Raw genomic sequence first — 14,534 nt, forward strand, 5'->3', positions numbered from 1 at the left:
TAAATAATTCCAAATTATTGTGTTTTTATTCAAAACAATACACACGCATACACAAATGTGTATATGTTGTGACAGAATAAGGAGCGAAAAGAAAAAATGTATTTGTTCTACCTTCCATGGTACAATAAAATCAAGGTAGGGCTATGATACCATATGATTTTATTTTTAAACCCTACACCACATAGTGGTAAGGGTATTATGTATTTGTGCATTTGTTTGTAACATGGAAAAGGAAGCGATATAGACCCATAGTAACTTTTGAGGATCTCCATAGAATCACTTTCTGATTTGATTTATGCATGTCAGTCCGTCCATGTATTTTTGTGAACAAAATGCAGGTCGCATTTATTATCCGATTAGAATAAAATTTTGCAGAAATCATTCGTTTGGCCCAAGGACGAACCCTATTGAAATAGGAGATAATCGGTAAAAATTTAGATATAGCTCCCATATATATCTTCCTCCGATTATTTGTTATGTGGAGCTCTACAAAATTAGCAAAGTGGTGTAGGGTATCATAAAGTCGGCCCCGCCCGACTTTAGGACTTTCTTTACTGTTTTTTTATTTTCTTGGTTTAGTATGTCAGCTTTATCTGTTTATGAGTGTGTATTCTTTTCAATAATAAAAAGATGATAAAAATTATTCAAATTCGGTTGTTTTCAAAATGCTTTTTGCAACGTATGCACCGACAAAATCTACAGTTTTTGTAGCGAAATAAATATAGAACATGATTTTGAAAAGAAATTTTGACCTTTCACTCAATTTTCGCGGCTTGTGTTTGTATTGTTTTGAATAATAACGAAAATAATTTCAAATTAACAGACAGAAATGTCTATTTTCCATGTAAACGGGCAACAAAATGTATAATTTTGGGATAAAACAATCTTGTCCTACTATCTAGGATTCAATCTTGTGGAGAACCCCATTCTTCCATTCAAGTTTCGTTGTTTTTCCGCAATAATAATTTTATGAAAAATTCTAAAATAAACAAAAACAATTGTTGCATGTTTAAAAGTCTATTTGACATATTAAGACTTCCGTACAGAGTTGCATTTTCCTAGTTTCCTTGAAGTTGAGCAACCTATCTTAGCCCATGATTCAAGTATAAGGTCCCCCTTCCAGCTCAGCAGATTACCAAACGATCTGTCACTTATATTTGAATTCGCTGCAACCAAAACAAACGATATTTGTTGGGCCATTTTAAATTTGTTGCCGTAGTGATCGTGTAACACAGTATGTTATTAAGTTTCTTGTTCTGTCCTTTGACAGATATGTTGAATATCGCCTGCTTTTGTGTCATTACAGAATTATGAGGAATGTTAATTCTCCTTTATATAATAAGTTTGTGTTTTGTAGATCATCTCGAAATCCGCAATTGCTGTTTCCAAGATTTTCGTCTGTAGTTTCTGAAAAAGCGTTTGTTGTAAGAGTTGTTCCTGTTCTTTTGAACTTTACAGGAAGAGGTGTTTCGAATATTTGTCTGTTCATTGAGTTTCTGGTTGCGGGTTATTTTTGTTATTTCTTTTTTAGTTATTGCCTGGGTGCCATTTTTATTGTTGTTTATTTTCCATAGAGTACATAATTTTTATACCCTCCACCTTGGAACTTAACTTGACTTTGTCATTCCGTTTGTAACATCCTTAAATATTCGTCTTAGACCCCATAAAGTATATATATTCATAATCAGCATAAAATTCTAAGTCGATTTAACGATGTCCGTCTGTCTGTCTGTTGAAATCACGATACAGCCCACATTATTTGACGTAGAGCGCCAAAATATAGCAGGGCTATTTGCATTGTGTCTAGGATGGTTGGTATTGAAAATGAGATATATCGGTCCACGTTCTGGTATAGCCCCCATATAACGGTACCTCCCGATATTCGGTATTTTGATGACTTATGCCACATTTTTTCACGGATTTGTTTGAAAATTGGTATTTGTTGGTCATAATGGGTCTCTGAGCGTGTGGCAAAACATTGCATGTATAGGTCCACGTTGTGGTATAGCCCCCATATAAAGGTACCTCCCGATATTCGGGAGGATTTGTCTAAAAATAGGTATTTGTGGGTCATAATGGTTTCCAGCTCCGGTGGCGAAACATTGCATGTAAGGGTCCATGATTTGGTATAGCCCCCATATAACGGTACCTCCCGGTATTCGGTATTTTGATGGTTTTTGCCACATTTTTTCTCTGATTTGTATAAAAATTGGTATTTGTGGGTCATAATGGGTCCTAGTTCGTGTGGCGAAACATTGTAATTATAGGTCCACGTTTTGGTATAGCCCCCATATAACGGTACCTCCCCATAATTGGCATTTTAATGGTTTTTGCCACATTTCTTCTAATGTTTCTTTTACCCTAAGGTGGAGGGTTTTTTACTTGTTATTCTTTCTCTTTTTAGGGACGAGTGATGATTAGCCTGAGTGTATTGATGCCTATATATATATACTAGCTGAGCTGTAGTATTAGCGTATAATTCATATTTACTTTGATATGAATGTTGACTTACAACCATGATATTGATATGTCAACAAAAGTTTAAAGCTTTTAAAGTTTTTTTTTTCCAAACTTTCATAATAGATACTACAGCCCATGGTACAATGAAGAGAAGGTAGGTCAACTTTGAAAAAATTGCAAGTATAGAGATCTACGTGTTTGGCTTGTAATGTCAGAATTAGTATCAAAACAATAAAAAAATCAAACAACTTGTTGCATTTATTTTGAATAAATAATTGAAAACCGCGAAAACTGAATGAAAGGTCAACACTTCTTTTCAAAATCATGTACTATATATCTCTGAAGGAATATTTCGCTACGAAAACTCTAGATTTTGTCGATGCATACGTTGAAATAAACATTTTGAGAACACCCGAATTTGAATATTTTCTGAACAATTTTTTTGTTATTGAAAGGAAAACACATACATAAACAAATAAAGATGACATATTAAGCCAAGAAAATAAAAAAATTGAAATCATATGGTAGTTCTGCCCTACCTTGATATCATTGTACCATGCTACAGCCTATGACAGAAAACTCACGTCTTCGGATAGCCCCCATTTAATGTTACCCCCCTATTTTTGGTATTTTGATGCTTTTAGCGACATTATTCAACGGAATTGTTTCAAATTTTGTAATTGAAGTTCGTAATGCGAGCTACCGCCTACGACAGAAAATTGTCTGTGCAGGTCCACGTCTTCGTTTGACCCCCATATAACGCTACCTCCCGATCTTCGATAATTTGATTGTTTTAGCGACATTATTCGCCGGAATTGTATCAAATTTGGTATTTGAAGTTCTAAAACCTAAAGAAATTTTGAGTCAAATCGGGTAAGCAGTTCTCAAGTCATGTGTTATTATACTTTTTTAAGTTTTATACATATATTATTAAAGAAGTATGCATGGCCAGTTCTTCTGACCTCAAGCAGAAACCTAGGGTTGGAGGGAGAGTCGAGAGTACGTCAATACTAACTGTAGATATCTTCATTATTTTGGCAATTTTAAGGATTTTAGGTAAATCGAAAAATGTGCGCAAAAGTAGGCGTGGTCACTGTTTCTTTGCATAAAAATCCAACTCGGGGTAGGACGAACATTTAAAAAAAAATATATATCCAAATTGGTCTAGCCGTTCTCAACTGATTCAATTACAAAGAACAACAATTGATTTGTATATACATAGATTAAAAAGTAGGCGTGGTCAGTTCCAGCCCCCAAATAAATACTTAGTGTTGTATGGAAAGTCAATAATAATCAATAATCGTGTAATAATTTTCAAACCGATATTTTCATTATTTTGGCAAATATAAGGATTTTAGATAAATCAAGTGAAAGTAGGAGTGGTCAACTTTTTTCTTTAAAAACCTATGCAAATCGGTCCTGCCGTTTTCAACTGATTCCATTAGCAACGAACAATTATTGATTTTGATATATATAGATTGACAAACAAAAGAAAAGCAAATTGAAAAAAATCTTCAACTTGTTCGCTGATTTTTTATTGCCAATGTTTGAATGTCCTTTCGAAGTTTGTCAATAGAATGTTCTATTATTTTGAAATTCGATTCTATTAAATTGTTTTCAATTTTTCCCCAATTTTTTCATTTTTCGTGATTTTTTAGCGATTTTAAGAAAGTAATTAAAATATTGAATTTTTGGTTCGTAGCTTATTATCTTCTGAAATGATATTATTCGTATAATTCCACTTACCCAATAAATACATAAAATCTATAAATAACAGTTTTGTCCATTGTTGCTTTATACTCCCCAAAAAGACTACACATCATATTAGAATTAAAAAAACACTACAAATGTACATTCGAAAATAGCAAGTCAAAGTGGAAAAAATCATGACATATAAAACATTACTATTGTACATTTCAAAAGTCAAAATGAACATTTTAAAATTTTACATTTTTACGCAATTTTTTGGATTTTATCCTTTTCTGTCAAGAGACAATTCCGAATTTGTCTGTATCGTTAAAATCAGATAAGCGGTTCTTGAAGCATAAGCGTAGTAACTAACACAACTTTTTTTTTATACATATTGATATATTTCGATTAAAAAGAAGGCGTGGTTAGTTCGTCAGCCCCAAATAAATACTTAGGGTTGGATAGGAAGTCAACAGTATCCCGTGTAATAATTTTCAACCCAAAATCTTCATTATTTTGGCAAATATAAGGATTTTAGATAAATCGAAATAGTGGGCGTGAAAGTAGGCGTGGTCAACTCGGGGTATGACGAACGTTTGTATAAAAATTGTTCTCAACTGATTCCATTACCAACGAACAACAATTGATTTTTATATATATAATAGAATAATAGATAATCACCCAACGTCAGTTTTAGATAGTTTGAATAGCTTGATCTTATTTTTCAGCCATAGGCTTTAATTGAATGTTAAAAACCTATATGATGTAGAACATCTGTACTAGTCCCATGTCAATTTTTGGTATTGTAAAGAGCTTAGCACCATTTTCCATTCAAATGAGCTGTAATTTGGGATTTGTATTTAAAACGTTTAGAATACCGTGCTGTGTGGAATTTAGTTTTGTCCACCTCATAATTAGGGACAGAATGCTTTCAGAATAGTCAAAGATAATTACTCTCCTACACCCATTACCATAAGAATGGAATTTATTTATTTTTGTCATTTAAATTGTGCGTTGGAGACCCCATTAAGTTCATATTTTTCATCATAGTATAATTCAATGACGATCAAAGAAATTAATATTCGTAATATTTTTCACGTTTCTGCCACAATTTCCGACCGAATACCTTTGACATTTCGGAGTTTATGTCATATTGACGTACATCCAAAATCTTCGTACCCAACCAATATTCTCTTGGGGGTTACAAATTCAATAGAATACAAAATGTTCTATTCTGACAACACAATGTTTGGGAAAGTGGAGTTGGTGGTACACTAAAGTAGGAACTATACTCAAATAAAAGCCTATAAGGACAATTATCTGTAAGATGATTCTCTACCCCAGAGTAGCCTAAATACATTTTTTTAGCCAAATCAATGGATGAATGTGGTCAAGACCAAGATAGACCCATGGTACAATGAAGAGAAGGTAGGTCAACTTTGAAAAAATTGCAAGTATAGAGGTCTACCTGTTTGGCTTGTAATGTCAGAATTACTATCAAAACAATAAAAACAAACAACTTGTTGCATTTATTTAGAATAAATAATTTAAAACCGCGAAAACTGAATGAATGGTCAAAATTTCCTTTCAATATCATGTTCTATATATCTCTTATGGTTTATTTCGCGACAAAACCTGTAGATTTTGTCGATGCATTCGTTGCAATAAGCATTTTGAAAACACCCGAATTTGAATATTTTTTGAACAATTTTTTATTATTGAAAAGAAGACACACACATAAGCAAATGAAGTTGACATATTAAGCCAGAAAAATAAAAAAATTTAAATCATATGGTAGTTCTGCCCTACCTTGAATTCATTGTACCATGGATAGACCCTAATCCGAAAATTGAAAATGAAGACCCAAAAATAAAAAAAAAATTCAAAACCCCGAAAATTGCTTAAATCATATGATGGTTAACCAAAACGTGATCATTTTTTGCGAGTATGGTTTCTTCTCAAATTACCAACCTTTGCTGAAATGAGTATGCAAAATATGGTTAAAATGTAAACTATGCTCGAAAAAATTACAAGTATAGAGGTCTACCTGTTCGGCTTGTAATGTCAGAACTACTATCAAAACAATAAAAAAAGCAAACAACTTGTTGTTTTGATTTTGAATAAATAATTTAAAACCGCGAAAACTGAATGAAAAGTCAAAATTTCTTTTCAAAATCAAAATCATCTATATATCTCTTATGGTTTATTTCGCGACAAAAACTGTAGATTTTGTCGATGCATACGTCGCAATAAGCCTTTTGAAAACACCGGAATTTGAACAATTTTTTTATTATTGAAAAGAATACACACATAAACAAATGAAGTTGACATATTAAGCCAGAAAAATATAAAAATTAAAATCATATGGTAGTTCTGCCCTACCTTGAATTCATTGTACAATGCGTAGTACCTAACATAACTTTCTTTTATATTGTCAAAATAATTCTTTATTTCGTTTACAAAAAACGATTGAATTCAATATGATAAGCCGAATTGAAAAATCATTTAAAATTTCAAAAATCAATTAAAATTGAAAATTTTTTTCGATGTTGTCCCTATTTGAACATTTTTGCAATGATTTTCTTTTTTTGGGATTTTTAGCGATTTTGAGAAAAAATATCTTTTAACTTTGGTGTGAGCGCGTTAAATTATTTCGATATTAGGTGTGTCTGGTTACCCGAAAATTTTTAACAATTGTTACTGGAAGTCGTCTGTTAACCCGAAAGTTCTGCAAAGAGAGCGGTTGGAGAGAGAATTTTTGACAGTTCTTTCAGTGAGAGTTTGCAAATTCTTGTTGGACAATTTTTTTCTTGCAATCTCTTGCAACTCTTCTTCTTCTCATTCATCGACATTCAATCAGATGTTTTCTATTGTTTATTTATTTCTTTTTGTGATTTTAATTCGAAAATATTATTTTGGAATTAGCAAGACTAATTGTTTTTAGAGAACAACTTTACAAAATGTGAAAAACGTAAATGTTAAGGGGACAAATTGGTTTGTTTTGATAAATCAGCTGATTAGTTGCAAGTTTCTGCAGGAATACCGTCTGTTTACTTTTCGCATTTTCCTTGCAAAAGAGAATAAAACTACCTTACTCTCTCAGAAAGAAGTTACTGGACAATTCCTGCTGGAAAAGTAACCAGACACACCTATTATCATAATTCGGTACTACACTTCCATGTTACCCGCCTTCTATTTCAGTTCTCAAAAAAATCAAGTCAATTAAATAAATTGGTATTAATATTCGAATTCAAAAATAAAATATAAAAAAAACACTACAAATGTACATTAAAAAAAAAAATCCAAAATGGAAAATAATGCAAAATAAAACATTACTATTGTACATCACATTTATACGCGACTTATTTTGGATTTTTTCCTTTTCGGCCTGGAGACAATTCCGAATTTGTATGAATCGTTAAAATCAGCCCAGCCGTTCTTAAGTTATAAGCGTAGTAACTAACACAACTTTCTTTCTTTATAGATGATAGTAGGCGTGGTTAGTTCCTATGCCCCCAAATAAATACTTAGGGTTGGATGGGAAGTCAGCAGTATCTCGTGTAATAATTTTCAACCAGATATCTTCATTATTTTGGCAAATATAAGAATTGTTGATAAATCGTAATAGTGGGCGTAAAAGAGGGCGTGGTCAATATTTTTTCTTTAAAAACCTAACTCGGGGTATGACGAACGTTTGTACAAAAAATTATGCAAATCGGTCCGGCAGTTCTCAACTGATTCCATTACCAACGATCAACAATTGTATTCGCATTTACCGCTCGATTGGTATGAAATTTTGCACCGTAAATTTAGATATAGCTCGATTCAGATATAGTTATAGCTTTGTTATTATGCGTCATTTTAATTTATATCTTCTGAAATGTATTACATGCACTCCATAGCGATCTAATGTAGTGCGGGTCACATACAACATAAATATATTTCCGTCAATTTAAGTAAAATATATTAAGATGTAGCTTCCATATGATTGTTCCATTCGATTGCAAATTTAATCCGCTTTAAAGCAGCCAATAACTTTGGTATGATAAATTTCAATTGTTACAAATATTTGTACTAAATTTTTATGGCTGTGTAGGGTATCAAATTCGGCTTTTGTCTTTTTTGTTTTTTTTTTTTTTTATTTTACATTTCATGCCCACAAATTTTGGTGAATCCTTCAATGAAATTATATGTAACTAAAATTTGCACCTTGTGGTTTGGCAATCTAAGTTTGATTTAACCCAAATACGTATGACTGATAGTGGGACCGTATGATACCGTCGCAGCGATTGGTTTAAAATTAAATATTTTAGGAAATTTCATTATTACCTTTTTGTTTAATAATCCAAATTTAAAGACATATAATTTTTTTAATATTTTGGACATATATCTCTGAGACTAACATTACCATAGACAAATGAAGATATAGACAACGAAAAGTTGGTTCGAAACACACATTTTATCATTTTTCAAGAATTTTACTTGATTATTCCGGGGTTTTTCGATGTCATCACGTACTTTTCACATTTTTTTGTTATGGAACAATTTTCAATTGACAAATATCCTACAGTTTTCGTTATTTTTAACGTTTTAGAATTGAGTGACTTCAATATTATCACTCAAACCCCTGAAACGGTATAGACGACATCTGCTGATCCGATTTTTTTCCAAATATAAACGGTGAGAGCATTTTGTTGTATATATTTAATTTGTCTATGACATTACTTACAATAACAAATTTCTATACGGTTGTTGGATTATATATGTTGTAGTTTTATTTCTACCTTCAAATAATTCTACCGCGGGTTATTTGCCACGAATATATTTATTGATATGCAGCTATAATTAAATCTGATTTCAAATTTAAAATCCTGTGAATTTGTAAAAACGCACCCTAATACGATTATAGTTGCTATGATTTACTTCACACAAATTATCAATATAAACGCATATTCGTTACTGTGGCTAAATATGCTTAGTCGCCTTGGGTGTCTGATTGTTGACCAGCTCGACTTCTGTTCTTTTTTCTTACATATTTTTGTCATTTCGTTTGTAAAACCTCAAAATATAAATTTTACATCCAACAAATTGAATATATATTCTTGGTCAGCAAAATATTCTATGTCGATTTAGCTATGTCCATCCGTCAGAAACCATTCAAGCTTCCGAACGATATGAAGTAAGTTGATAAAATTTTACTCAGATTTATTTTAGGTCTGCAGGCTGTTAATTAGTAGTCTGTGTTTCCAGTATGTAGCAAACATCCCTGCATAGAATTGTCCAGGTGTCACCTTCTATAATTGTATAATCTCTATACAATGCCACCTCCATATATTCGATATTTTATTTTCGATTTTTCAATGGAATTATTTCAAATTTGGAAAATAATAATATGAACCTACGATATTTTACTACATTTTTTAACAAAGTTGTCTCAAACGTTGTATTTGGAGTTTATAATAGGCAACACCTTCTCTGGTAGATAATTGGGTGCATAAATTTTTCAACGGATTTTTTTTTACAATTTGCATGTTTCTTCCAAATTGAAGCTTTTTTACTTGTTTTTAAATTGTTTCATACTCCAACAAAACCACAAACTTCAAAACTACAAATCGGTGGAATATAAATTGCTATCTAGGAATTAAATACTATTTCATTAGATTGTCTACTCAGTTTGATTTATTATTTAGTTTTAAAATAGTTTCATGAAATTTTTCAATCATTTGTTGATTGTCCTTATAACCCACAATTTCTTTAGCGGCTTCTTTATTCAACCATTTCAGTTCTGTGTGTTCTTCTGAAAGTACAGGTTCTTTGGATACATCTTTTAATTCAGCTAACCAATAAATTACTGATTTTGGTTTCCCTCTTACTTCATAGTTCAAAGTTATTGGATTGTCCTTGTAAATAATAAGGTCGTCTTCGGAATATCTGAATATTAAATGCATTAGTTTATAAGATATGACAAGAGCAGATTAAAACTCACCCAGCTTCCTCTTGAGTTTCTCTGACAGCCGTTGCATAGTCATCTTCGCCTGGATCTACGTGTCCCTTCGGGGAACTCCAGTGAAAATCACCATACGATGCTTTGAGTAGTAAATACTCAACTTCATCTCGTAATCTTCTAAATATTACGAACCCGGCAGCTCTTTTACCCATTTTATAGACAGTTTTAATTCTATTAGAATTAGAGTTGTACAGTTCGAATGAACGTTTTAGTTCAAGGCACATATAATAGGTAGTCGCATGGCAATAACAAGGTGTTCCCTCAAATATTAAAAACCTGATGTAATGTCAAATTTTTTTTACACTTTTTTGGTTATTGTTTATCTTATGTTCTGTGATCTTAATCACAATAATGCATTTGACATAACATTCAGTAGTCAACTAACGTGGAAGGGGGACATAATACTTGGCCCATGAGTATTCGTATCTACGCAGCTGGACTGTTAATCTATCGCGTATCAATTTAAACGCCGTTAGAGAGTGTACCTTCTCGTAGAATACAACCCATGGTAAAATTAAAAAAGTAAAGTCATTTCAAATAAGCATTCCAATCTTTGCATTTTCTTTAATTTAGTTTGTCGTCTGGACGGTTAATCTATCTTATATCAATTTGAAATTAAGAATGTAAATTCATTTCAAATAAGCATACCCATCTTTGAATTTTCTATATTTTAGTTTGTCAAATTTCACTGCATTGAAAGCAGGTTCCCATCTCTGATTTGTGTATGTACAATGGATTTATAAATATACATTTTGACAATGAGATGTTAAATGAATGAATTAAAAAAAATTGTAAATATATGATTGCATGACTTTACCTTCTTATGCTACCATGGTATTATGAAATAAAGGTAAGCTGATTTCAAATTCGCATTCCCACCTTTGCATTTTCTGTAATTTACCTTTTCAAATTTCAATGCATAAAAACACTTCCCAACTCTGATTTTGTGTGTATACAATGGATTTATGAACATAGATTTTGACATTGAGATGTCGTCAAATGTAAAAATTTGAAAAAAAAATTGTAAACATATGATTACGTGACTTTGCCTTCTTAGGTCTACCATGGATAAAACTAGGGAAGGTTGAAAATCATTTGAGGCAGCTTGTTTTGCAAACCTGTATCTTATCAATGTGACATCTCGTTGATAAAGACCATATTGGGGCATGATAGCAGCGAACCGAAACAAACGAAACGATTAACGTACCATCTCACGAAGCAACCAAGGCCCACTAAATAGGTCGTCCCATTAGCCCAGCTGATTTCGCCCATTCCGACAAAATACATTTGTTTATATTTGGAATTCGCCAAAAAAAAAATGACAAGCCTTCATTATACAATAGGCCTGTCTGGTTATTTTCCTGAAGTAACTGTCTAGTAGTTCCTTTCTGAGAGTTTCATTCTCTTTTATACTCAGCAGATTTATGAAAAACGAAGCAATAAAAAGAAATGAAGTACAAACAAATTTAAATTAAGCCGGAAGACTATACAATTAGGCTTGTGATTACTAAAATATATATGTTTTAAATGTGCTTACCCAAACCTAAAGCACCGGAAGGAGAAGAATGGCAAATGATAGCAAGAAGAAATATGTCCAGAAAGAATTTGCAAACACTCAGTGGAAGCACTATCAAAATTCCTCTTTCGAGTAACTCTCTTTTGCAGAACTTTTGTGTTAAAAGTAACAATTGTTAAAAATTTTAGGGTAACCAGACACACCTAATTCTATTCGACCTTTACACGACCTAATAAATGTTCCTTGGAAGCAACTAACTTTTAAAAATTATTTAATAAACATAAACATTTAACTTTTTAACTTTTTAGTTAGTCTTTACATTATTTGTACGTTTGCAATGATTATTGTACTGTTTCGTTCCCAAAGTTGCGTCACCCAGCAGAGTACATTTCAGTTCTGTTTTTGTTTCCACTCACCTACACAGTACAAAATAAGAAACAAGTCCCGTTATATTAATATCGGTTTTGTTTCGTACTTCGAGAAAATACAGAACGAAACGATTTTTCTTTTGGTGCCCTTATTCTGTTAAAACAAATGCATATTTTCTGTACGTGTGTGTGTATTGTTTTGAATAAAAATACAAAAATTTGAAATTATTTCAAATTCGGTTGCAAAATAATGGTACATTTTTGGATAAGACATTTGGGATAAGACTGTATTGTCTAGTGAAGAATATGGTTCCGTTTTTTTCTGAAATTAATAAAATTTTCCATTTTTAATTATTGTTGAGTTCACGTAGAGCTGACTCTAAATTATTTAAAATATTATCATTATTATATTTGCCTTGTTAAGGCGAAGATCATATGTTTTATGATTTAAGTGTTTGTTTTCTCTTTCGAGACGAGCTTAATGATCTGAAATTTGCAGTGAAAAGGAAAGCCAGATAGACACTGTCACACACTCACCACTATGCGACGCGTTTCGCCGTTGGTTAAGCGGCTCATCAGGCATATTTGATATGGATGATGGCTTACAAGGGCCGTTCTCTGGAAAGTAGTATATATTTCGAACTTATTGCAAATTAGCATATGCGAATTATACACTAGAAACTCTCCAGGTTCGACTCAAGTTCTATTGGCAGATCTTTTTCACAGCAACGTTTTGTTTTTGTAGTGATGGATTTTTTGTCCACAACAACTACATTGCTTCCAATGCATACACTTGTTTTAGTGCTGCTTTAGGAAGACGGATTAATGGCTCTGAACGTAGAGATGGCAACTTCTAGTTGGCTGCACACAGAGGTCCGCGGTTCAAATCCCAAATCTAGTAAAAACTCTCCAACACTACCACTGGAAAAATTAAAAAAAACAGTTGAAGAGGTTTTACTAAACTGGAGTTAAGACAAATAATTTTTAATTTAGAAAGCTTTGAATAATTATTATAAGGAAATTTTAATTTATAGATGAGTCCGTTATGCCAGACCGAGTTAAAAGCAGCTTTTAGGTTCAACAGAACCATTCCTGTCCAGCTTTAAATTTTTCAAGGTCCACCTGTTTAAATCTCGAAAGAGGGTGAGCTGTATTATGTTATCTTCTGAACCCAATTTCTTTTGTGTTTATAAATTGCAGTACCTTATCTTTTAATGTGGATTCTAATATTTTACTCAATGACAACAATATATGGTCTGTTCCAGAACTATCAGTAACATCAAGAATGTAACAGTTTTCACTACGATAACCGATTTTCCCTTTATATTAGAGAAAATAGTAGGTTCTGGAATATTCCAATACTTATTGGTCCATAAGAGGAAGGGTAATATGGAGGCTTATTTGATTTTAGTAATGGGATTATTTTTGACCTTCCCAAACCGTAGGAAAGTAGGAACTCTTTAAGAATGAATTTAATGTAGACGATTTTCTAGTTTCTTTTTAGTAAGCTTTCAGTATGTTCTATGCTTATCAAGTAGTTTTCATCAATGCTTCAATTCATAGATTGCATTTGGGTCACAAGACTGTTAACCGTTACTGGTAAGTGATCGGAACATAAATCGTTAATAGCTTTTTGGAAATGCTGTGAGAAATTTCTCAAAAAAATATCAATGTTAGACGGTCGCATTCTTGGATGCGCTATTATAAATGATTGCTGAGGGGCAAAACTATTCCCAAGTTATTGTATTGAAGATTTTTATGAAGCATATTTCCCCACGTATTGTTCCTTCAGTCACCTCTCCAGGAAAATAACATTTGTAGATATATATGGTCCCGTTACCACTGCATATTTTTATATGAATACTTTCTATATTAGACGTGTTCCGTGGTGGAATCAACTGGTGTTGAATTGTTTTCCTAATAAGTATCGTCACCCCGCATTCTCTGCTAACATCACAATCTTTTGCATTTGGCATTTCATAATATAAAAACTTGCAATCTAATCTTGCGATGACCTCAATTTGGTCAGCTTTAGACTTACATTTACTTAAGTTTAATGTTAGTTCAAGAGTGAGGTTGATTGTTAGATTGATGATTTGTCCAAACTGGAACATTGTGGTCTAATTGTTGGTTTAAAGTTGTTGGTTTAAATTTGAAATTCCTAGCTCTATTGAATTGGATAAGCATTATTTTATCACTATGAGTTTCATAACGTTTCCTAATTTCTATATATTTATATATTTAGAACGACTAGGACATTCTGGTGTTGTTACTGGATGGTCACCATTGCAATTTGCACATCTCTACGCATTTAGAGCAAAACGTATTAACCATGGGAGAAGAAAGCAGCTAAAAATTTTGAATGAAAAATGATTAACATTTGTAAAAATTGTTGAAAAATGCATATTATATAACCTCCGATTGATATCGTATAAGAAAACTTATAAAAATCGACTTATTTTTGAAAAACGTTTTAAAATTTTGGTATTAACAT

At 32.1% G+C, this 14,534-nt stretch overlaps 1 protein-coding gene across 1 annotated transcript; it reads right to left on the bottom strand.

Annotated features, from left to right (window-relative positions):
- Positions 1 to 9,673: 9,673 nt before the first annotated feature.
- LOC101901313 (bis(5'-nucleosyl)-tetraphosphatase [asymmetrical]) lies at positions 9,674 to 10,351 on the bottom strand. The gene is made up of 2 exons (XM_005184482.4): positions 10,136 to 10,351; positions 9,674 to 10,080 (listed from the first exon to the last, which is right to left on the bottom strand). Exons 1-2 carry the CDS (start codon positions 10,306 to 10,308, stop codon positions 9,819 to 9,821), a joined length of 435 nt encoding a protein of 144 aa, XP_005184539.2. The 5' UTR covers positions 10,309 to 10,351; the 3' UTR covers positions 9,674 to 9,818.
- Positions 10,352 to 14,534: the final 4,183 nt, after the last annotated feature.

The sequence above is a fragment of the Musca domestica genome, unplaced genomic scaffold (genome assembly GCF_030504385.1).
Source record: "Musca domestica strain aabys unplaced genomic scaffold, Musca_domestica.polishedcontigs.V.1.1 93, whole genome shotgun sequence".
Classification (NCBI taxonomy): Eukaryota; Metazoa; Arthropoda; class Insecta; order Diptera; family Muscidae; genus Musca; species Musca domestica.